Source organism: Python bivittatus, unplaced genomic scaffold (genome assembly GCF_059951505.1).
Source record: "Python bivittatus isolate LINGU-HERP-01145 unplaced genomic scaffold, Pbiv_v1 ctg000020_np1212, whole genome shotgun sequence".
Classification (NCBI taxonomy): Eukaryota; Metazoa; Chordata; class Lepidosauria; order Squamata; family Pythonidae; genus Python; species Python bivittatus.
Window position 1 is genome coordinate 93203748 of NW_028277030.1, and position 25246 is coordinate 93228993.

Here is a 25246-nt window from a genome sequence, read left to right on the forward strand (position 1 = left end):
AATCGTAGCTTTCGAAAAATATATATTCGCCCGCTGTGCTGCGAAAACTGTTCTCCTGTAGATGCATACGAGAACACGGAGTACACATTCAGCAGTACAGTACGTCTCAATGAGCTCAAGAGGATTTATTCTACGGGCATATAACGCTTCCCCCCCCCCCCCCAAATGTGCCTCATGCTCAACTTCCACCCCCGCTCCTCTCCCATTTCCTATATCGCCTTTTTCCCGCCCTCTCCCAGCTCCTCCGTAAGCAGTCAGAGACGGGAACAGGAAAGGGGGGTGCGCGCGCGCGTGCATGCAGATGACGCGCGCGCTGCTCCGTGACCCATCTCACTGAACAAAGGATTCCTGTTCGCAGTCTCCAGACCTAAAATGGCGTCAGTTCTCTCTCCCAACACCATAGAGATAAAGGAGAGGCCGAGTTAGAAAAAAGGCGGACGGGAAAGGCGAGTGGATAGAGCGGCTGTCTTTAGCATAAGGCCTCTCTGCCTATCGCGGCACTCTGACTCGCTGGTCGTAGTTCTGAGGCTGGACGGAGCAAAAAGCTCGGCACTTGTCTGATTATGGCGACGGAGGAAGAGACTGAGAACTCTAAGAAGGTAATGAAACGAAAGCTTCTTTAAAGGAAATTTGCTTGCTTGCCGTCAAACCAGCGCAAGGGGCTCGGTTGGTCGAGAAGTACCACCTTTCCAACCGTGAACAACCACTTTGCTCCTCAAGCAGTCAAGGATAGGCGAACCTTCCTCTTCTCCCGGCCAGAGATACACAACAGCCCTGACCCTCTTGTCTCCTCCTTTTGACACCTAAATGTAGGAGATCTGGACTGAATTTGATCCTGCCAAATCTGCCTAAAAAGCCAGGCTCCTTTTTTTCCTTCCACGCTGGGCTCGTGACATGTACTTCTGGAAATGCCATTGCACCCGGGCGATCCTATTTCAAAATCATAGCCATAATTCCTGCTGCTCAGCATTATTTTACACGGGGGTTATGCTAGCAGTAAGAAAGGGCAAAAATGAAAGAATGGCAGTCTTTAAAACAGCAAACTTTAATGTGGTTATGGATTAGTTAATTGAATTATTTATATGTGTTGATATACACGAAGTGTAGTAGGTGTAACTACACCTTGTGCGATATGATCCCATTTATTGTTCTGACGTTAAAAAACTGACAATATATAGTGCATAGTTCATGTTAATATTTTTGTTGTATTCCATATTCATTTATGCAATTTATCTACCAACTTAAGCCTAGTGGACTCTTAAGTGGTAACATTTATAAATTACATCATAAATGGAAATGACTGTTAATTAATGGAAGGTGCTATCTCCCAAACTGAAATAGAATTGAATGGATATTATACATTCTCTAAATGTTGTCCAAATGTACTTGATATATTTTCCAAAGAATAAACGATTGTTATGAAGAGAGTTTTATGAGAGCGCCAGTTTGGTCTAGTGGTTAAGGCACGAGGCTAAAAACCAGGAGACAAAGTTCTAGTTCCACCTTAGGCTTGAAAGCCAGCTGGGTGACTCTAGGCCAGTCACTCTCTCTCAGCCCACAATGTCAAGCTTGGGCGACAAGCTGGTCGGTCAATTCCTGTCGCAACCAATGGATCAACATTCAGTTGATCTGGAAAAAAAAAGTGGACCCTGCACATGCAGGAAAAATGCAAGGAAGAAAAAAAAAGTTTTTATAGAATGTAATGTGCTCAACATTCTGGCAACTTAAATTCTTGGCTGCTGTTACATGATATCAGGCTTTTAAAGGACACTTACACTCTTGGGAAAGGATGTACACTTACACTCTTAATACAGTATGTGTTTGTATATATGTGTATGTATATGTATATTTAAATTTGCAAATGTGTTTATTTGCAGATGTATGGTGACAGTATTACAGGCATATTCATGTAGCAGTGCTAAATACAGACAACATACATACCTATCACGATATTCCATACAGGGTAAGAATTGCTATACAAAGTATAGAAAGGAAATAACAAATAGACAAATTAAAGGCATGAAATATGAAAAGGAAATATAGCTACATCTAGTTTATCGTAAGAACATAAGCAGTGCTATGCTGGATTGGATTCCTGGTCCATCTAGTCCAGTAGTCGGTTCTCACAGTGGCCAACTAACAGCAAAAGGAACCCCGCTAGTTTCCCAGCAGATAGCCTTCAAAGGCAGTTAAATTGTCATCAAGCACTAATAGCTGTTGACCTCCATGACTTGCATTAATTGGTCCAACCTTTTTTGAAGCCAGCAAAGCTTATAGCCCAGCACCACATCTTATAGTAGCAAATTCCAAAGTTTGATTCCACATTGTGGTATCTGAACACCATTCTTTAAATCCATATTTTCCATCCTTGCAAATAATCTTTGCTTTCTCCATCTCCATATACCACTTTCTGTGTTGCCTTTTGTTCTTTAAACTTTTTGCCTCATTCTTTTTGCAGATCTTATTAACTCCATCCAACCATGATTTTCTCCATCTTCCCCTTCTTCTCACCCTTTTCCTTCAGAAAACACACGCACAAACACACACATTTGCAATTCAATTCTCATTTACTTTGTATGATCAAACCTCCACTTTTATATTCAATTTATATTTATTTAAAATCTATTCATAGCTCTTTTTGTTTCCCCTGACATATCCAACTCCCAGTTCCATATAACAAAATGGGAAGAAGCATGCTCTTATATATAGCCATTTATGCTTCTTTCTACAAACATTTATTCCTTAAAGCAGATTTTATACTACTCATATCCTTTCTACCAGCATTTGCACATCTTAAAATTTCTCCATCCATTTTTCAACCTTTAATGAATATTCTGTTAGATACACACATCCATCTTCTTGCTCTAGGTTTTTTTTTTTAAATGTTCACTCCATTTTCCTTATCTTGGTCTTTAATATGTTTCAGATCCATACTCCTAATGGCATCATAAAATCTATCTAGTATTCACTGTGATTCTTTGAGCTTCTCAACCAACAACATGGTATCTCATTTGCATACAGAAGTACATGTATGTTCATATCTTTGACAACAAACCTCTACTATTACTACAAGTATTTCCTATACATTTATTCATACATTCATTAAAGACCCAAGGGACATCACACATTCTTGCCTTATTCCTGCTCAGTGTTGAACCATTCGCTAAACATTCCATTAATCTCACACGTGCTTTATTCCATCAACTTTTCTCACATTCAATAATCAACCTTTAGCTACATATCTGAAAGATATTTACTTTATCATATATACCTTTCTCTAAATCAACAAATGTACAATGAACTTTATTTCTCACATACATGCATTTATTGACTAGCTGAAAAGCAGAAATTGGTTGTAGTCACTCCCTTCCTGGTATGCAGTCGCACTGCACATCCCAGATTTTACTCATCTCTCATATACTTTTAGTCAGAATTCTGCCAGATACCTTCCAAGTTCTCTTAATAACCCAATCTTCCTGTAATTTTTGCATTCACTCTTGCTATTTTTCTTTTGTTCACAGGAACAGTGATAGCATTCTTCCAGTTGTCAGATCCATCCTTCATACACACATTAAACAAATCTTGTAGCCATTCCATAAGCAAACCATATCCCTATTTTAACATCTCTCAAATTATACTTTTTACACTTAGGGCTTTTCCATTTTGCAATATTTTTACAGCATGTATGATTTCCTTTTCATGATTTTTTTCTTAGATACTAATATTTGCATCATTTGTTTCAATTCCACTCTTCAACTTATCACTGTCATTCGTATAGAAATCTTTAAAAATTTCTTCCAGCATTTACTCACTTCAATTTCTTCGCAAATCATATCGCTCCTATTCTTTATTCTGTTCTCTCTGCTGGAGGTTTCTTATTTAGCCCTTTTCATTCCACATCAAAATTGCTCTGTGTTTTCTTCACTTCTTCAATCTTAGCCAATCCTTACTCTGCTTGAGTATGTTCTTTGCAACTGTCTTCTTCCTGTACACATTGTACAATGATTTTCCCTCACAGCAATGCATTTTTTCTCATCCACAGTTTCTTCATCTTTGTACCAAGCATTGTTTTTGATGCTTCCTATTAGTGTAACTTCATATGCTACTGTGGCAATCTGTAATGCAGTTCCTTTTACTGTACTCCTAGCAGCTTCCATATTCTCTTTCATTGTGTCCATTTTCCTTCATTTATTCTATTCATTCTGATACAGATCATATGCAAGTCAGTAGTAGCAGCTTCTGAAAAAGTTATCTCCAGATATCTCTTATTTAAAACAATCCCTGCTGTATACTTAATGGTCCACAAAGTGATTTACGGTAGTACAGATTTCTTTATTTAATGATACTGCCAAGTTAGCTTGTCTTATCTTTATCATTTGTTTTATTTTGACAATGTGGGTGTCAGCAACAAAACAAAATATGTATTAGTCCTAGACAATATAGTCTCTGAAAGAGTTATATCATAACCTATTTCAAGCCTTTTGTGGTGAACTTTACGAAGTAGGTTTACTAGTGACATAGTATTTTTTGCATAACCATCTGCTACTCATTAAAGGGAGAATAGAGTGAAATTCAAAATAACATAAGGAAGAAGTTAAGTCTTTAGGACATCCAGTCCCATATAGTGCTTTAAAAACTAGCACTCTGTACTAGTCTGGGAACACTGCCTCATTTCTTGTTTTGTAAATATTTTAAAGGCACCTAGAGCATGTTACAGTGGTCTAATATGGGTGTTATGTGGCATGAGTAATAGTAGGCAGAATTTCCTTTCCTGGAAGAGAAGGCTGTTAATAAAAGTTTATATCATTGCTATTACTTATAAAGAAGCTTGCTTCTAGAAGTTCCATACTACAAGCCCGTGGTTTAAGGCAAGGGTAGACAACTTATGCCATAGGGCCACATATGGTTCTTGGCTCCCGTGTTGTGGCTTTCTACAGCTGTGTCACTGAATATCAATGATATGATTGCCAAAAGTTGGCACTGTGTTTTGCAACCATATTGAGGTAAGAAACACATGAAAACTCTGGTATAAGCCCTAAAATAGGGCTACCCATCCTATCGGGTCCAGCAGAAGAGGCGTGTTATGGATCCTGTCTACGAAACAGTGTCACCCAGGAAGAGAGTCTTTTCTGCTGTGGCACCCACTTTTTGAAACATGATTGCCCTGGACCTTAGATTAGCCCCAACCCTGCTGGCCTTTAGGAAGGCCTGAAGACACCATGGAAGATGCACAGAGATGGAAAGATTTGACACTACCCACTATGAAGGAATTGTTGGTGAAGTTGACAGATTTTGCTGAAATGGATAAATTGATTTCTTTGATTAGAGAAAAGACATTATGTACATTTATTGGTAACTGGAAGCCTCTTATGGACTTTTTGCGTAAAAATGAAAAAAAATGAACTTGTGATTTATGGTTTTGATGATTAGGCTAGATTAGAGAAAGTAATATGTAACTTCAGAGAGAGAGTTTAAAATATATTTGTACTTATAATTGCTGTGAAGAATACATAAGCCACTTTATACCTTTTTTCTTTCTTTTCTATTTTTTCTCAACTTTTTTTCCTTTCTTGCACTTTTTGCTTTTTTTTAAAATTTTTCTTTTCCCTTTTTCTTCCTTACTTTTTATTAGTTTGTGTTAGTTTTTATCTTCTTGTTTAAAAGCTTTAATAAAATGTATATATATATATAAAAAGGAGGGCCCTGAAGACATGGCTTTGCCATTGCATTTGGGGGTCTGCTGTAGTGGAAAGCTCTACAATGCGTGTGTTGAATGTGACGTAGAGATGGACTTTGCCACTGATTATGATTAATTTTTTGTTTTAATCTGGTTTTGTTAATGGTTTTTATATGTCTGTATATTTGTTTTAACCTGTTTTCTATTTGTTTTTTTCAACTGTTGTGAGCTGCTTAGAGTCACTTAGGTGAGATGGGCAGTTATATGAATGAATGAATGAACGAACAAATGAATGAATGAATGAATGAATATTAGCCTTAGTGTAGTTAAAAGCATGGTTGTCCTCCAAAACAAATGAGATGGGGGGAAAAGGAATTCAGGGCCATATTATACTGCACTATCCTGACCTGTTAAGTGTGGAACTGCGGTCACCATAAATTTCCTCCCCCAACTCAGTTGTAAACCACTTACCAATCCATTCCTAGAATTGTGAAGTCCATGTACTAGAGTAAGCCTGTTTGTTCAGAAACTAATTCAGAATGTATATGGATTTCTTTAAGTTGTAGTAGCAATTTCGATGTTATCAGCAATTTATGACACTTTATCCCCAATCTTCAGTTATATTCACTGAAGTAATTTATATATTAAGTAGCTGAGCAGATGAGCTAGAGCATTGGGGCATTTACAGATAAATAGTTACAGATAAGTCCCCCATTCTTTATCTGTTAGTGATACATTGCGAATTTTGAGAACTTACAGTGGGCATTCATGCAAAATGGGTGCAGTGAGTGATATGACCAATCTCCTAACATCATTTTCTGCATCTTATCCATCAGGAAAAGTAATACAACATAGTGCTGTCCAGCTCAGAAATGTGATCTACCTGATGCCATCAGAGACCACTTGTAAATCCAACAGAATAAGAGGAAGCATACTTTGTCCAAAGTCAAGCATTGTTCATTCTTTCTTTATTTCCATTTTGCACGATAGTAATGGTTTTCACAGTCCCTTGCATTCTGGAGATAGTATTAATTGATTATTCAAATGACTGAGGTGAGGTATTTTTTGTCTGTTGGTACAAATAAATAATGACCAAGCAATGCCATCAAAGAACCAGATACTATCAGAAAAATGTAAAATAACAGCATAATATTGTAACAGTTTTAATCTCTGAAAAATCTACTACAAATAACAAGATCAATGAGTTTTACTTGTTGCAATAGTTATGTGACTTTTACACTGTTCAGCTTTTCCTGTCTTTGTGGCTCAGTGGAAAAGCTTTTGCTAAATTTCTCTCTTCTGCTTAACTATAACAAGGATTATTACCTTTTTTGAAATTGGATCTTAAACTATTATTCAGAGAAATTGTTCTTGTTCATTTTAAAACTGTAAAATCATATTTGGTGTTCTCCAAGGATATCTTAACTATGATGTATTCAATTTCTTTTCAGTCCTTTCTGCAGGAAATGCTGGAGATCCAAAAAATTCCTTGTGCTCGACAGTCATTTCTTTATGGAATATTGGGTGGTCTGGGTATAGGGCTTGGACACTTTTTGGCAACTAGTAAGTAAAGACCTGTTAACATATAATTATGTGAGTTTTGTGTGTAAAGTTTTATCTTTCCATTTTCCCATCATACTTTCTCACAGATTACCATTTGCCATCTATGCACCATTTTAATAATCACAGTTGACAGATCTTTCAAAGTAGTGCTTGCTTTTGTCATTCTGCATTCCTTCCTACAAAAAATACATATTCTCAACTATCCCTAAGCCTTGAATATCGGCAGTAAACTTTAAACTTCTAAGGTCTAAATGTACTTTGGAAGCAAAGTCAATAGTTAAAGAATAATTCATTGTGATCAACCAGTCTGTTGCAGCCAACAACTAGAGAGCCTTGTTTCAGCACAGGTTTGCATGTGTCTCCTCTGTTCCTCCTTTGTCAATTTAATATGCTCTGTGCTTGCCAAATAATAACTTTTCTGCAGTAATGATCTCTGGTTTAATGTATAGCTCCACTGAGTCCCATTCAACTAAAGTAAGTATTCTAACAATGATCCATTGTTATCTTAAACTTCAGAAATAACTGCACTTTGAAATAGACTCTGTTTTGCTGTGAATTTCCTGTCTTTTGTGCTATTGCTGCCTCCATCAGTACATGTTCAGTATGAGTAAGGTGTCTCTTTTCTCATCATCAGGCAAAGTGAGACGAGCCTATAACTTGGGAGTAGGAGGTTTTTTCGTGACAACGTTAGGATACTGGTGTGTATGATGATTCAATAATTATGATAGCCTACTGCTTCAAGACTGATCATGCTCTAATCATGCAAACATGTTTTCCACCACTATAACATGCTAGGCAATTCCTGAGAATAGAAAGCCCAACTATTTTTATTAATAATCAGACTTATTACTTATTAACTGATTATCATTTATAGTAAGACTTCCTTATTACCTGGAAGAGTTGTACTTTCTAAGCATCAATCCAAATTCATACCCAGTTGTCTTCACTGGTAACAATGACCAAATTTTCTTCCAAAATTTCCATATAGAACTTGTTTGATTCCATAATTGGAATCAATTTGTGATTCCAAAATTGGTTGTTGTGAGGTGCCCAGAGTTGTTTTTTTAGATCAGCAGCCATGCAAATCTTTTAAATAAATAAAGTCACAAAGAAGCTTTTAAAATTTCCAACCAGTTTCCTTTCTTTAAAAAAGGAGAAAAGGCAACTGCAACGAAAAAAGGCTAGGCACGCTCCTCTGCTTCTTTGTGTGGGGGTATGGGGGCAAGGGTTGGAAATAGCTTCCCCAGCAAGTGCTTGTGGCACTCTGACATTTTTGGGCTGACACAGGAAACAGAAATATATAAATATGAATAACCATAAAATATTTCTGTTTAAAGGATAGATTTGTTACCAGAGAAAAATGTTATGTAGAATATTTATATATATTTTTAGTATACTTGTTAGTTCAGTCTGACATCAGTTGAACTTATTCTCTGAAGCAGGAAAAGGGATTATGCATGTTTTTATTTTTCTTCTGTCTTGTTTTCTTTTGCAAATTCTTATTTTTTTAAATTGCTGAAATAAAGCAACCAAAATATAATAAATAATAATGCAAGTGATAATCATGTGCTTCTTTTCTTAAGGTTCTATTGTAGATATAATAATGCAAAACAAAGGTTTCAGCAACGTATGATTCAAGAAGCAATAAAAAACAAGATACTGTTTGAAGGTACTGAGTTTGATCCCACAACGAAGACAGAAACAAACCATGAAAAAAGCCGTTAGTTTTGGCAATGTTATTAAAATATTTTGTACTGATTATGTATAACTACAGTATGAACATTACTGTAATCTGATAAAGTATTTCTTTTACTGTGAAATTCAGTCTGTAGCTTTATTTTTACTCTCACTTTATTACTGGTTTGTATGTAAATAGGTTGCTTTGGGAGCATGGCAGGAATCTTGTTTCAAAATGATGCATTCTAGCAGTGCTTTTTCTGATGAATTAGAAATACAGTACCAGCACATTGAAAGGCTTTATCCATTGTACAAAATAGCCAAATCTAAAGGGGAGCTGTGCTTACTTTGATTTTAATGAAGTAAATTAGTCTTTTAGTTTCTCTCAGCTAGGTAGAACTACATCATCCTGAGTGCAGTTTCCCTGCTACTCACCTATTTTAATAGGAAATGAAATACTGTAGCACTGTTTGCCTGAACTCATGCTACAAAGTAATACAAATATATTTTGATGCTAGAATGTTTGATGACAATGCAAAATATTTACCAGATTCTGTATTCCCAGTGTTAATCATATCTTTGCTCCACAGATTTCAGTCTCTTTCCAAATTGTTATACTGCATTTGCAATTCATCTTTCCATTTTTAGAATTTTTCATCTGCAGTACAGATAACATTCAGTGTCCAACGCCTTTAGTTTCTAAGAATTGTCACCTGATTTATGTACAGTAATGTACATGGATGTTTTTTATTTGAAACATTTCCATTATGAGAGCCGGATAGTGTAGCTGGAAGACTTTGGGCCAGTCATTCCCTCAGTCGTAATCAGTGCAGACTTTGCCTCGAGCTGGTGTGTGTGTGTGTGTAATTACTTTTTAAAAAATTGGCACTTTGTTTTAAAGGGTCCAAGTAGTTGAAAATACATTTTTCCAAAATGTACAAGAATATATTGATTTTAGTATTGTAATGACCTACTAATCTTGTGGGATATTTCATTCCTGAAAACAAATGCTTGTCTCTATAATTGTACGTTTAATTGAAAAAAATGTGCGCCTAGGAGAAAATCTTAATGAATTCAGTGGATTGCACATTACTGTATAAAGAAATTATTTGTAAAGAACATAGTATGTTAATAAACACATGTATGCTTTTGGATGTAGCAGCTTTTTTACCTTTAGCGTGGAAACATCAATGAAGTCTGCCCAAGTGCACTGGGAAATCATGGTGTAGTAAATACTGTATTGAGCAGAAACTTGCAAGTTTCTTTGCCTAGTGGTCAAAGTTGCAACCATAAACTCTTTCTTTTTACATATCCCAAAACTCTGATGGTTAAATCTTGACAACAGCTACTTATGCTCAACTGATTCTTGCTAATGACTGTAGAGAAAGACTGTTGGCAATTGTAAAAACTGTCAATTGGAAATACAGTAATAGTAGCTATTTTTTGTACAGTATTCAAGTCCACCACAGATCAATAGTTTTCTGCAGGGCTTGCACCCAACAGATTTCAAAATCTGTCTGGACTTCCCAAGTATCACAGCTGTCCATATTGACGAATACTTGCCACCCAATCTGCAGAGAAACTGGCCATGAGAACTTTTCATATTTTTGAAAATGCTAAAATCCCACTTGAAATTTGTTTCCTCTTTGGAGATTTTTTTAAAGCTGTCAACACTAAAGGTCAACTTGCCCATTTATTTTTTTTAACAGGATGTAACAGTAATTTTAAAACTATCACCTCACTTATTGTGGCTCAGCAGGAAAAAAAAAAAGCAATAAGGAATTTGTTCCAAATTTTATTAAATAGATTTACAATATATCCTGCCCTATTTTATTTACTTAATTTATATGGTCTCTCCAATTCAAAATATGACTCCGGGCAGCTTACAACAATAAATGAAAATCAAACAAAACTCAATCCAAATTAAAAGACACAATTATTAATGTAAGAGCTTGCATTCCACTCTAATATTTTTCCCCACAAGCCAGGGAGGTAGGTTTAGCTGAGTGACTGGCCCAAAGTCATGCAGCAAGCTTTCTGGCTGAGGATGGACTTGAACCAGGGACTTCCCAGCTCCAATGCAATACTTTAACTCTTCTATCACTCTAGAACTCGGTACAAAATGCTCCAGAACATTTTGAGGGGTCTGTTTTGTTATAAACACACTTAGCTTTTGGGAGCTGGGAGAAAAAGTTAACTAGTTAATCCCAACTCCTGGTTGTAATCTGATAAAACTACTTATGGCAGAAACATGTCCTTTTTGGATTTTTGTTTCTTCCCCAACCCAACTTTTCTAACATTTTGACTGAAGACTCAAAAACTAGTGCTTTTATGACATCCTCATTAGTTGCCAGTTAGAATTTTTTTCCTTGCCCTTTAGACTAACAGGGCTGTTACAGATTGTTCTAAATACTGGTAAACAATAACACCCAGTAATTGGAAGCGAATCTACTGTGCCTACCATCAGATGCTTGGTAATAGGCTTAATCTATCATTTTGAATAAGTTTAATTATATCTAGGAGAGTAATCTTGCTTGTGCGTCAAATACCAATTTAATGTTTGTCGACAGGATTATAAGACACTTTAAAGGGGGGGCGGGATGGGATGCAGTTGAAACCTTTAGGGGCTACATTTATTTATTTTGCAAATTTATATGGCATTCTATCTGAAATAACTCTATGCAGCTAACAAAGCATGAAACGGTAGCATACATATAAAAATTAAAAATAAAAGATGCCAAATAAAAATGTATCTTCACCAAAACTATGACACAGCACAGAACAAAACACAGACAGGGCCTTGCTAGCATCTTAGCCCTAAGCCTGAGGGAAGGAGCATGGTTTCGAGTTTTCTGGGAAGCCAAGAAAATTGGGACCACCTGAAACTCAGCAGGAGCCTGGTTCCACAGGGAAGGCGCCACAACACAGGCAGCATGCCTCCTAAGTCCCACAATACATTTCACAGAAAATACCTGAAACACGCATCCTGCCAGATCTGGTAGGACAGGCAGAAACCGCTGGTGACAGATAGCCCAAGTATCTTGGCCCTGTGCTGTGCAGGGCTTTAAAAGTGATAACCAGCACTTCATCTGGAAACCTGTTGGAATCCTGTGCAACTCACTTAGCAGGAGAGTTATCCAGCCATGCTATGGTCACTCTACTGCCTGCATTGCTACCTTCTAGACCAGCTGGTTTTTTAATACTTTTCACACAAGGAGTGCACTGCAACAGCCCAACCAGGAAGCAACTAAGGCATGAGTGGCTGTGAGTGAAGCCTCTTGATCCAGGAACAGGACCAACTGGTGCACAAAGTGGATTTGTGCAAAGATCCTCCTTGAGCTGAAGCCATGAGGATTGTGAAATTATGTAGTGTGTACACTCATAAAATTGCCACCACAAACTCAGTTTTCAAAAAGCAAAGTAACTCCCCCAGATGTTTTCAACTTCCCCAATGCCAACTGTTTTAGGACAAAACAGGTTCCTTAAGAAAAACATGTTTTCCTTTGCAGAAAACCAATTTTGACATTATCATGTCCACAGGTATCACACTGCGTACTCTCTTGCATTGTGGACTTCATGAATGCAGTATGCTTCAAAGAGCAGTTTTCTAGAAAAGCAAATCCAGGAATAATCTTCATGTTAGCATTACTCCTACATTATTTACTTTACTAAGTCTGAACAGAATGCATGCACTAAGCTCCCAAAAATCCATCCAAAGCATCTAAAAATCTTGCTTAGCCCAATATGAAGGGGAGAGAAATAGAAGGGAAAGGCACCAAATACAACAAATAAATTAGGGAGAAATGGTTCTCAGGCGTGCCTACAATTTATTAAGGCCAAGTGCATTTTGGGAAACAAATCCCATCTCAATCAAAATAAATTCTTCTGTTACTTGTTTTCAAGGACATCAGCATTTTGTTGAAAACTTAAAATCTATGGATAACGTTTCCCAAGAACTAGAAATGCTGAAAATAGTACATGCAAACCATGACTGCCAACTTAATGGAACTCACAATAAAATGCACAAAATTGTCCACTTTCATTTACTCTTGACTGTTACACTCTTTCACCTGTATTAAATTGCAGTCACAATTCTGCAAGATTCTGGTAATGAAGTTAGGAGCTCGGAATCTGACCTCTACCACACTGTTAGTGGACATAAGGAAGCCATTATCAGCTTTAGTGTAGCAACTTGCAACACAGGAATTCAAACTGCAATAAGGAACAGGCATATTTCCATATTTTCTATTAAAATGACAATTTGTGTAGGGTTCTCTCCCGTCATAGGATGCGGAGAGCATACATTTTGAGCCTTCTCAGAAATCAGGTTGCTTAAACATTGAGCTAACTGTTTCATTAAAGGGATTTTAGACCAATGTGGTGAGAATCCCAGAGTAAGAGTAAAATGATTTTATTTTATTGCAAACAAACGGCTAAAGTTAATTTCTCCACCCACTTTCTTTAAAGAAGTAAATCAGCAGGCTAAGGAGACACACCCATCTGAAAACTAACATGATTAAAAATTAGATATAAAATGGGTGAATCACAATTTCATTTGTTTACAAAATGGTGGAGTATACTACTACAAGCACACTAAATACACAGTATTTGTGGGGAAAGGGTTACAGACACACAGCTAACTTCATATAGATCCCATTAGACAACTGGATTTACAACAAGTTTGTTTAATAAGAAATGGGCAGAGCCAGCTTTTTCAGAATCAAAATGCAGAACAATGGAAAAAAGTTGATGGCGTGTACCTTCACAAGTTGAGCCTCTACAGACAAATGCAACCAGGTTAGACGTGCACTCCACCATCACTATTTAGCTTTAAGGTTTGCTTTGCCCCCTCAAAAACCATTGCCAAATTAAAAAACAGGAATATCCCTTACTTTATTGCCAAAAGACTGTTCTGATTTTTCTTCCTTCTTCCATACCTAAAAACTGTGTAGAGAGGATGGAGTGGAAGATGGAGTGTAATGAGCATTATTTACATTGTATTATTTGGGGGGCACAAAAAAGCCTGGTTGCTAAATTTTCTGCTTTGACGACTCACGACTGTTTCTTAGAAATTGGGAGGGGAAGGAGAAAAAAGAAAATCTTTAATAAGAGGACACCAGATACAAAGCAACATTTTACTTTTGTTGTGGTAAAAAAAAGTCACATTTTACAGATAAAATGTAAGAACCCTGAAATACTGACACATTCGCTTATCGTGCACAATGCTGAGGTTCTTTTAAGATTCACTTTAAAACTGCAATTAAAAATGTACAAAAAAAAAAAAAACCAAAAACCAAAACCCACAAAGCTTCTAAAAAAGGAACCTGCAGGCACTTCCTCTTGTGGAATGTTTAAAAAGTTAGCCTACTAAAGAAAACAGTCGATTTCTTGTGAAGGTTTTGAAGAAATATGGATCAGTTCATTTTATTTGGGAATTCAATAATATCCTTGGTGGTAATGCTGACTCCATGGCTTCTGACCCCAGAATTGCTGTAAAAGAACAAAGATAACACAATGTTATGTCAAATTTAAGTTTATGGCTTACTTAAGAGTCTTGCAAAAAGAATGAGGGACATGCAACAAAAATTATTTGAAACTGAAAAGCATACTTACACCCTGCTGCCACTGGTTGTAGCCCTGAGATTGATTTTTGTAGCCACGATTGTTTCCCCTCCCTCTGAAATTCTACAAAACAAGAAATGGGTTCAGTTGGAGTATCTGTTGGACACCAACCACTGTCAATCCAATCAAGTTGTTTTAGTTGAGAAAAATAGGTTTTGTACTCCACTTAGATATAAACTTATTCTAGAAGAAACTGCTATACTTAATACTAAGAGCATGTCCCCTATACACCATAGTATATTTGAAAATTTGTTTGCAAGCTATTTTCTGATCATGTGCAAGAGCCATGAACCATTTAGAGGGAATTCTAAAAGCTCTGTTCAAGTGACTTAAAGAGATAATAGCTATGATTATAATATACAATGCTGCACAAAATATACATGGAATCTGTCAGAACTCAATTCAAATACTGTAATGAAATTACTATACTTTCTTTTAAAATTACTATCTCAACCTACAAATATTTTAGAATTAGATCCATTTAGCATCATAATTTTTATTTGAAAAAGAAATGTAAGGATTAGGAAATCAATTGATTCTGTACTAGTATTAACATTAAATGTGGTTTGTGGGTTGTGCCTGATTGTTCTATTGTCGTATATACATATTTATATCTTTAGAATGTTAACCACTTGGAGTCTTGTTGATTACAATTGCACACAAAATTGAATTATGAGCATTGATATCATTTCTTGATTAAAGACCATAGAATCAGGTAAAGTATGTTAAGAAACTATTACTGATTCAACGTATTTTGTATTTCCTGGCTCTAGTAACACATTACCTGATTATAGTTCCCTCTGTTGGGCATTCCACCTCTGTTATAATTTCCTCTGTTTGAATAGCCTCCACCACCACCACCTCCTCTTACTGGGAAGACAGGACCACGAGGATATGGATAGCCTATGGCTCCACCACTGCCACCACCTCCTCCACCTCCTCGCTGGGGCATATTGCCACCTCTCCTGTTATAGCCACCACGATTTCCAGGGACTGTGGGGGAAAAAAATGCTACTCATACTATGTCTGTGGCATGTTTTTTTAAAAAACCGTATTACCCCAGAAAGCCACACATAAGACTACAAGCAACCACTACCCTTCATTGGTCAGCCTCTGCCCAACACCCAGCATACCCTATGGAAAAAATACAACATTAAAACTTTGCAGCTCAAATTCAAACCTCAACTGGCAATCATCTGCAGGACCCCCAATACAGTTGCTTAAGAATTGTTGTAAGGAAAGGAACTGACAAATCCCAACTTTTTCAGCCACCACCGGGCACTTTCACATTAACCATCGGACAAACTACTCTTTACAAGTGATACTCAAACAGCTGCATAGCACTGTCTTTATCCTACTTTACAAATACTGATACTTCCTTGTGCCTGAGCCTCAGCCTCTGGAGAATTAGATATAGGCGTAAACCCTTAATAGATCTTCTCTTCTTTAGATCAGGCATTTAAGGCTGTTTCCTACAGTATATGGAACATAGAAGGACAAATTGCACTACTGTCTACCTCCTCCTCTGAAGTTGCCACGCATGTTAAATCCACCACGTCCTCTCTGTCCACCTCTGTTAAACTGGTTTTTACCACTCTTTTTATTACTTTTCTTTGAACCAGTATTCTGCTTTTTTTCTGGAGGAAGGGCCTTCTTGCTTTCTTCTTTGTATTGCTCCAGAAGTTTTTGGGCTTCATCTTTTTGCAACTCTACGTAGATTATTTCATCAAAACATTCTGATACCTCTGGCAGAGTAAAATTTCCTACAAGACAGAGAGCCCTCAATATTCAGTATTTATTTCTGAAACCATCAGAATAAGCCAAAGTTCCCCTCCTATATAAAAGGAATATAAGACAGGTAATGGTCACTCAAGATGCTAAGAGCAAGATTCTTGAACGCTTGACACATTCTCCCTATAAGGTTGAACTGGGAATACATGTCCACTAAACATGTTCAGCTTCGTTTTCTAGGGCACTTTAATGCCAAGACAGCTTTGTGCATCTGCATGAAGCATATCATGACTGAATAGTGTTAAGGGCTGCAGCAGAGGGAACACAATATAGTGTTGTCTTAACAAAGTTACAGAAGTCTTCCAGTTTTTTTTAAAGAGGCATTAATTGTTTAAGGCAAGAAATTTTGAATTTTACATTACTCCTTTAAACAGATACTCAACATCCTAGAACACAGTATAGATTATGTTCCATGCCTTTCATTTTGAGCACTGCATGCTCTGGAAGATCTTTTCCCTCCACCTCTGCCTTCTTTTGTGTTCTTTGCTTGTAGTCTTCATCTTTTGGGCAAACAACAACTGCTTTGCGCTGGAAGCCTGCAAACAGGCACATTTTTCTCCTCTGCGCAGCTGCAGACACATTTGTCTGAAAAAAATGCAGTAACTTACTACACGTAGCTGTCATTGTTAGAGCTAAGTTAAATTAGTGTGCTTAGATTTCACCTCCACATGTATAATGCAATGAAGTTTACAAGTAGAAGGAAGTTATGTACGTTAGGCCTAGACTCTAGGGTAACCATTTTCCCCCTGATTTCAACTGTATTTTGAGCACAGTTGCTGTAATTTCAACTTTATGCCTCAAATGCTTTTTAATTTCCCACTGAAGCTTAGACTCTATGCCCCTTAAACTGCAGCTTAATTGCATTTTGTAACACAATGAACTCTAGCCCCCATACCTGATCCAGAATAAAGTTCCGTTTCTTACGAGCAGCAATCTCAATAAATTTGCCAAGACACTGAGGCGCTCTTTGAAGCAGTGTGTTAAGTTTTCCAGTGTCAGCCATTTGCCGCTTAAAACCTGCAACCTATAGAAAACAAAATTAAGTATCACATATTATCATTACCAATTTTTAAAGTTTTCTCAGACATTTTAAGTTCAATAAAGTTGCAACACCTTTCAAAATCTGAAACACCAGATATTACTGGAATGTCAAACAAATATCAAAAAGAGCTGTCTCAACTCAAGTTAGGATAGTTTTAATATTACAAATTAACCAAACTATATTTCAATCAAGAATCTGAAACACATTAACAGCCATATTTCCAAATATAAAAAGGAGCAATTTAGTGTATTCCCTACTCACTTGAAGACCAGAAACTCTGTCCCTGCCCTTTCTAGTAATGTAATCTCCTCACTGGAAGGCACACTACAACCGACAGACTAGTCAACTGAATGACTTGCAAGGTATAATAAATTTGGCAGTGGAGTCACAACAAACTACAGCTGTTATATACACAAATTGTGCATAAATTAGTACAGTAATACGATCTTACCATCATTTTGTCCATAATAGTATTTGTTCCAAGGATGTTATACTTTCCAGGATTCTCTGCTGCATGTTTGGTGACCCATGTAGTCTTCCCAGCTCCAGGCAAACCAATCATCATTACCACCTAATGAGAATTTAGGCATGGTTTTAATTGTGAGGTCTCAAAATAAAATATTTCATTATCTACCCCAATGACTGACTTGAACTATAAGGCTTCAGAATTATAGGGCATAATATTTTAAGACAGCATAAAAAAAAAAAACCCCATACTTCCTTCAAGGAAAGCACTGAAATTTTTTATTAATTCAAAGTGGACTATTACTTACTTCGCAGTCTTTCTTATGTTCTGGTCCTTTGGGTCCTCTAACTCTATCTTCCAGATTAACATTTTGGATGAATGTATACCCCTCTGGTATGGGGAAATAAGGCTCATCCTTCTGGCCAAAGTTGAATTCCACTGCGCAATTATGGCAGAGGACATGTGGGAAAATGGGCCGTTCAGAAAGAACTTCCTTAGGGATCTTGAAAGCAATTCCAAGGTCCTGCCCATTCTTTGAGTAAGAGAGTTCCACCTCATCACCATCAAAATTCTGCCATAACAAAAAATACTGTATTAACATAATGGCAGTTCCTCAGTAGTTTTAGATATCAGAAACAAATGCTAAATCTAAACAGATTTCTAGTTAAAATTTAACAGTTAAGACTTAGTCTGAAAGTCAAGCAAAGCTATCACAAAACTAGGGAAACATTTCAGTTCCACTTCACTTCAGACAATGCCAAACCTCCTCCCCTGACTATCCTGTTCCAAGGAGGTTCAGTGCTCTTAAGTAAATTCTCCAGTCAGGAGTTTAAGGTATTACAGGTATGAGCTTCCAGATGAAATATACTGTTTCAGGGTTAGATCATCTCTTGAACACCTCAAATCACTTCCAGTTCAGAAGATTTATTTCTGGAAACTCTCTGGAATGACATGGTACAGGAGAAAATTCAACATGGTCTTAAGGGAAATGGAACGTTCCCAAGTTTTCCAGAAGCCTTATTACTGCAATAAAGTTACTCAGTTAGTTGTTCAGTTATTAAAATTACATAAAAGGCACAGTGGCAGCAAATACATAACATTCACAAACCAAATAAGGTAATACTTACAGCAAAACATCCAATCACATCATTTTCATCAAATTTCTCACCAAAATCTTCAATCTCACAATTGCATGTCTTTATCCCTTTTAAGGAGTATCCATAAGAAAATTCCTCCTCACCTGATAAATACAAACAACTGCAGATGAGGCTTTCAAACTATAGAAAACATGGAAACCTACCACTAATGGCACAAGACAAATTACATATCAGAGAAAATGAGTAAGTTTTTTTGGGGGGGGGGAAGGGGGGTGTTAATGCCTACATCAAATGAACAAATCCCACTATTTGTTTTCTATCCAAGGAGGTTCTCTATAGGATTCTACTCCAATCTCTAGATAGTTATTCTTTACAAGCAGAGTAGTAACCCAGACTGTCAAAAACATCAAACCCATTCCCCTAGATGGGCCCAAGTAGGTGGATGAGTGAGAATAGAGCTAAATTTGACAAAGATGAGTGATGTTTCTAAAACGTATTTCTTATAACCCTTTCCTTGACATATAAGAAATTATTCCTTCCAGTCTTATCCTACAGAGGTAGAATCTGCACTTTATCCATTCCATTGCCTAAGAACTCCCAAAAGTGAAAGTGAGCTTTTTTCTTTTTAACTTTGTCACTTGTGTTGCTTTTTTACAATGAAAATTTTAATTACTGTATTGTGTATCTTGGAAGCTGCTAAGAGTAATTTGATTGTGGTGTGGTAAAGTTTAATAAATTTTCAAAAAGCATGAAAAGCATTTATAAGGGTTAAAACAAAATATTTCATTTTGACTTGTTCTGACTACAAAACATCCAGTTTCAAGTTCAATCATACCCATGAATAACTGTTTCAAGTTTGCAACACCAAGGCACTTGAACCAATTCAAGACAAATGTTTTGTATACCCTGGCATTTATTCAAAATATAGCAGATCACATACAAGCTGCTTTATCTTCCCATTACTGAGAGAACCTAAGGATGAAATGGTTTTGCTAAGAACTTGGGGGGGAGCGGGGGAGAGAGAGGAACAAAAGACACCTAACTGGCCTGCTATTAAACTATCACATATAAGCTTCACTATTTCCAAACAGGCTATAATTAACCAAAGCTTTCAAAAAGTAACTCAACAGGTTTTGTGCTCTCCCATCTCAGAATGGCAGGAACTTAACTCCACAAGGTGACGAGGAAAAAATCTTACCAAGCAGCATCCCACTTGTATTTAGCGACCAGCCAACTCTCACTTCATGTATGTCAATGTCTTTTGTATACAGATGCTTAACAGGAATTTTTTCAGTTACCTATCCCATAGAAAAAAATAGCATTTAGTTTTGACAATAAGAACAGCTAAAAATATATTGCAGCGCCAAGGACCTCTCTTCAGGATTTCAGCTAGACAGGCATATCTTTCCTCTCCACTTATGAGCCATCATGCTATAACATACACATTGAGCACAACTGATTTTCCCACTGAAGCTTTCTTGCTACTTTTGCAAACCCGAACCTAAAGATGCATTCCCTTTTGTGTATGGATTATGTTATTTTGGTTACATAGAAGTCTACATTTTTAATTGTTTTTAACAAATTACTCATGCCATATAAAAGTTTAATAATAATATAATTTTTCCCAAAAGCCAATAATTCTTTTCTTACTGCCTAGTTAAGTTTTAAAAAAAAAACAAAGGGGGCATTATACTCTTTAAACATTAACGTTATTTTTCAATTAAGCCTGGTACATATTTGGAGTACCTTCAAATACTACACAAAGTATCTTCTTTGTCCTTATAAGTTGTGCTTCAGCAGAAACTCAAATACTTTCACCAGTATCAATGAGCACCTAACACCACTATTAATTTGACTTACTTTCATTTCAAAACAGACTTTTCCTTTCGAAACTCCATAAGAAGCTCTTCCTCCAGCCCAGAGAAAGGCAAAACTTTCCATAGTTAATGAGGAAGCACTAAAACGATCTCTTGAAATTTTAAAGTGTAGGTCACAGTTATCTGTCCCAAAAAAAAGGGGGAGGTGGGATACAGTTGAAATCTGTTATAGTACATTCTAACATGAAAATGAAGAGCACCTTTAAGAACCAAATACTAAAGTGTAGTCCAAATTATTTTGGTGATAAAAAAAACAACTTGCATGTATTTCTGAATTACCATGGATGTGTTGTAACTGAATTCAGCCCTTTCTGTAAAAGTTCCAAAGCAAAGCAGTAAGATCAATGTATAGGATACTTACTCCAGAATTAAAATTTTCTACATTTAGTTTAACTATAAAGTATACTTGTTTTTGTATACTTTGGTAAGTTAACCTGTTTCTCTCAGATTACAAATTTGTGTGCCTGCAGTGCTTTTAAACAAATGTAGATGGTAGGTAGATGATCTGCCTATTAGCTGATCACTGGGTGAGTTTCAGCTATTTTGCAAGCATTTCCAACTCTTTAACAGTTAACAGGAAATCAAAATTCAAGTTGCCCTTGCATCAATTATTTATTTCATATCTTTAGTGCTCTTTACTTACAAATCAATTATCTTTGATCAAGTGTTTTTATTGCTCCATGAATCAGATTTCGAGTTCTGTGAGGACCCCTGATCAAGAGTTACTCAGATAACTATATAAACAATTTCAATTATTAGGTTGCAGTAAGCACATAATTTGCTATAGTCCCTTAACTAACTTGCTTACAGCCTTTTATGTGGTTCGCTAACCTCTATCCAACATAGATTAGTGGACACAAAACTAGTAACAAAATAAATGATAGAAGTTTGCCCAACCCTCCTTTGGAGTATGCTCAATATATTTTGCAATATCTAATACAGCAGAAAATCCAAGCAGTACACAAGATGGTTTTCAAGACCACCATTCCTACACTTAGGTGCCATGCTAAGTGATTTTCAAGGGTCCTTTGAAAGCTTTGAATACCACCAAACTAATCATAAATTTCCTAAATTGATGCTGTTAACCTAGTACCATATTATAGATACAAGTCATAAGCAATAGCTAAAACTACATTTCTAAGACAACTTTCAGAATTTTTGGTAACTTGATTTTTACACCAAACTGTTCATGTTACATGAAACGATAGTATCCAATGTCATAAGAGTGAGCATCTGCTCATATTAAGGGATTTCCTGTTTTCTTTCCCAGTGTTTCCCAAAATCAGCTCCAGATCATTTTCAATTTGTGGAGTATCTCTGGATTTATGGGTGTGTACAAAGAGAGGGGAAAATGTTTTTCAACAACTGCAACTTCTCCTGGCAGATACATACCACTGCATTTCACCCAAAGCAGCATAATTTTATACTAGTGTCTTCAGAATATTTTTCCTTTAATGCCAAACTTAAAATTTTGACCCTTTATCAGGACTTGAACCCTGTAAAATATACTTACTCAGAACTAAATCTTCCCAGATACAGTGGCCCACTATCCCCAAATCGACCTGTTTATTTTCAAAACTACAGTGAACACGCAAGTGATAAAGCTTTTTTGTAAAGGAGAACAGTTTTTTTCTCCAATAGCCATGCTCCATATATTATGTACACCTCTTTTTAAAAACAGGCTTTAATGTCATCACACATCAGTTAAACCATTTATGGGCAACATAGCATGACAGAGCTGAAGCAACCTGCAGCAAAGAAAAATCTGATTTACTGTAAACTTGACAGAGACATGTATTTCTAAACTGATTTCTATCAGTTTGCAGTACTTTACCAATACTAGTTTATGTGCCTCACTCCAGCATTTAATAATGCCATATTACAGCACAGAAAATGATACCTGCAATGTAAAATTCCACTACTAATTTTTCTGTGGAAAAATGTTACTTTAAAAATACATCAGCAATTACTGTGTTGCATCATATCCATTAAGATGTGAATATTTCAAGTTACAATTTCACTGTAACAGTAACCTAAATATATGCAGTTGATGTTATTATTCCAAATGCTCTTATCTTAAATATATTCAGAATTACGCCAGTAAGATTTTCCGATTAAAGCTCTGAATTATCAATTTTCTGTGTATTACAGCTGCAATTCTGCATCCATATACCAATGAATAATTCCCACTAACTCACACTTCAGAAAATGTAGGAGTGATGAAATATATATTAGAGCTGTACAGTGATCTGTAGTTGAAGGGGAAATGGTAATTCAGAAACTGCAGAAGCCTGCACATAGTACTTAATAGCACCTCCTTAAACTACATTATTTTTTTCCCCAGTATACCATGCAACCCCCAGTAAAGAGCAATTACTTTAAGGAGCTGCAAATGTGTGGAATGTGTGCTCCAAAGCCCCTTTTCCTTTTTAAATCTAGATCTCATTTGTACAGGTTATAAAAAAAATCAGGTGACTCTATTAATGAACAAATTCAATGGTTGTCTAGAATTTAAAAAATGAAATAAGTTACTTAACATATAGGCTTAGATACAAAATACACTCATCTATATCGGTATAAGCTGTCAGTGTCAGTTTCTCATTTTGCTTTTCACCATTAGCACATTTCTAAACTCTATCTCAATAAATTACAACAGTAACATACATTAAACAGTCAATTCATAAATAAAAACAGAAATTGTACCTCAGATGTGGTAATAAGCATAAGTAGCTCCTCAAAGTCTTACCCAAGAAGTACCTTTTAAGAGACCAGCACACATTTTTTACTTACAAGTATCAAGACAAACCACTGTGTCATCAAAGTGTTCATCCTCTTCTTCAACAGGTGGCTGTGGTGATTTGGCCCTGATCAATTAAAAAAGGCACTTGAATTCAACTATCAGAAAGCATTTAAATATTTCATTAAAGAAATTTAAATGCCACTTATTACCTGCTATATTTGTTCTCTTCAATATACTCAAAATAGCCTCGTCCGTGGTCCTCCCGTGGTCTTTTCACTCCCCTTTTTTTCTCACCAGGTTTTTGTTCAGTTTTAGTTTCCCCTTGGAATTTTTAGAGAAAAAAAATGGAAGTATATTAGAAACAAAATAGTAAAATGCAGCGAAGGGATAAAAATCCTGCTCTGGAAGCGAGAATTAAAGTATTTATTACTGCGGCCCTGCAGCTGACTAAGCAACAACCCTCCAATACACCCATCCACCGCCTTCCGTCTTATTCCCAGGGCTAGGCAGCGATTTCGCCACTTCAGGCATCATTTCCGCTCACTAAATTTGAAGGCGGCTCCAAAGAGACCCCGTAACCCTCACCCAAAGACACAAGCCGCAGCGAGAGGCCTAAATCGGAAGAGAAAGATTCGCCCGCCTCCATTGTACTTCGTGTTTGAACTCCAGCCTACAGCGCCTCACGAGCGGATGTGACGCACAACAGCACAAACGTTCCCCCGTGCGTTCCACAGCGCGCCCCAGCGGCTCCTCCGGGCCGCCCTTCCCCCGCGCCCCTTCCTCATTGCTCTCGCGAAATGGCGCAAGCGCCCCTCCTCCTCCGAGACACGCGGCGCGCGAGGCCTGGAAATCCCCGAAGGACGAGTTGCCGCGGCCGCCGAAAGAAAAAAAGATGGCGGCGCGCCCTGACCCCGTGAATAAGCTACCAACCGCCTCCGCCCATCCGGGCTCCGCGAACTACTCACCCGCAGGGCGAGCGGGCCCTCCAGGCTTTTGCTGCTGCGGCTGCTGGGTAGGCGAAAGCTGCTTGGCGCCGGGCTGGCCCGAGGATGCAGGAGTCGAAGCCGAGGCCTCCGGAGCGACAGCGCCCTTGCCAGGCAATTCTTTCGCCACGGCGCCATGGCCGTTGGCGTTCCCGCTGCTGCTAGTGGCGGACGCGCCGGCGCCGGCGGCGCCGGCGACGTCTTCCTCTTCATCTTCCCCCTCCTGAAAGCCTTGGTCGTCGCCGTTCTCGTCGTCTTCTAGATCATCGGCTGCCTCTTCTTCGCCGGCGGCCACCCCTTCGCCGTTCTCCTCGCCCAGCTCCATGCCTTCCTCCTCCTCCTCCTCTCCGTGGCAGGCGCCGAACTCCGCCTCCTCATCGTCGTCGCAGGCCGCGGCCTGGTCGGGGCCTCCGCCTCCCGGAGCCATCAGCAGCTGCTCCTGGGCACCTCCGCTGCCCGGAGCGGCTTCTCCCAGCTCCTCGACGTTGCCATTGCCGGGCTCGGCGCTACCTAAGCCCCCTCCACCGGCCTCCTCTTGGTCAAGCGCGGCTTGGAGCCGTTCCATGAGATCGGCCTTGAGGCCCTTGTCGGAGAGGCGACGCTTCTTCAGCTCCTCCTTGAGCTCAGACACCTTCAACTTCTTCACGTTCACCGGCGAGCAGCTCATGGCGGCAGCGGCGACGGCAGGGACTCGATGCGGTCTGGGCGTAG

The 25246-nt window shown here is 37.8% G+C and overlaps 2 protein-coding genes across 5 annotated transcripts; one reads left to right on the plus strand and one right to left on the minus strand.

Moving 5' to 3' along the window:
• Window positions 1-321: 321 nt before the first annotated feature.
• COX20 (cytochrome c oxidase assembly factor COX20) lies at window positions 322-10066 on the plus strand. 4 transcript variants are annotated; one of them, XM_025168825.2, is made up of 6 exons: window positions 322-599; window positions 1878-1963; window positions 6514-6730; window positions 7129-7240; window positions 7875-7938; window positions 8824-10066. In XM_025168825.2, the coding sequence occupies exons 3-6, from the start codon at window positions 6722-6724 to the stop codon at window positions 8963-8965; spliced, it is 327 nt and encodes a 108-aa protein (XP_025024593.1). In that variant the 5' UTR covers window positions 322-599; window positions 1878-1963; window positions 6514-6721; the 3' UTR covers window positions 8966-10066. The 4 variants fall into 4 exon arrangements, with proteins under 4 accessions (XP_025024593.1, XP_025024594.1, XP_007431675.1 ...); XM_025168826.2 differs by lacking the exon at window positions 1878-1963; XM_007431613.4 differs by lacking the exon at window positions 6514-6730 and having other exon boundaries at window positions 323-599.
• A 1456-nt stretch (window positions 10067-11522) lies between these two features.
• On the minus strand, window positions 11523-25210 carry HNRNPU (heterogeneous nuclear ribonucleoprotein U). The gene is made up of 14 exons (XM_088144183.1): window positions 24518-25210; window positions 23762-23873; window positions 23603-23676; window positions 20796-20935; window positions 20134-20233; window positions 18966-19078; window positions 18146-18409; window positions 17824-17943; window positions 17226-17354; window positions 16747-16915; window positions 16057-16302; window positions 15324-15532; window positions 14531-14602; window positions 11523-14407 (listed from the first exon to the last, which is right to left on the minus strand). The coding sequence occupies exons 1-14, from the start codon at window positions 25200-25202 to the stop codon at window positions 14354-14356; spliced, it is 2487 nt and encodes an 828-aa protein (XP_088000309.1). The 5' UTR covers window positions 25203-25210; the 3' UTR covers window positions 11523-14353.
• Between the last annotated feature and the right edge of the window lie 36 nt (window positions 25211-25246).

Excerpts from the sequence above, each read along its gene's own strand:
- COX20 (XM_007431612.4), top strand. The coding sequence starts at position 564 with ATGGCGACGGAGGAAGAGACTGAGAACTCTAAGAAG. Across the intron at positions 600-7,128 it reads AGACTGAGAACTCTAAGAAG|TCCTTTCTGCAGGAAATGCT; the intron begins GTAATGAAACGA and ends ATTTCTTTTCAG. Across the intron at positions 7,939-8,823 it reads GTGACAACGTTAGGATACTG|GTTCTATTGTAGATATAATA; the intron begins GTGTGTATGATG and ends TCTTTTCTTAAG.
- HNRNPU (XM_088144183.1), bottom strand. The coding sequence starts at position 25,202 with ATGAGCTGCTCGCCGGTGAACGTGAAGAAGTTGAAGGTGTCTGAGCTC. Across the intron at positions 23,677-23,761 it reads GAAGAGAACAAATATAGCAG|GGCCAAATCACCACAGCCAC; the intron begins GTAATAAGTGGC and ends TTAATTGATCAG. Across the intron at positions 18,410-18,965 it reads ATGTGATTGGATGTTTTGCT|AATTTTGATGGTGATGAGGT; the intron begins GTAAGTATTACC and ends TTGTTATGGCAG.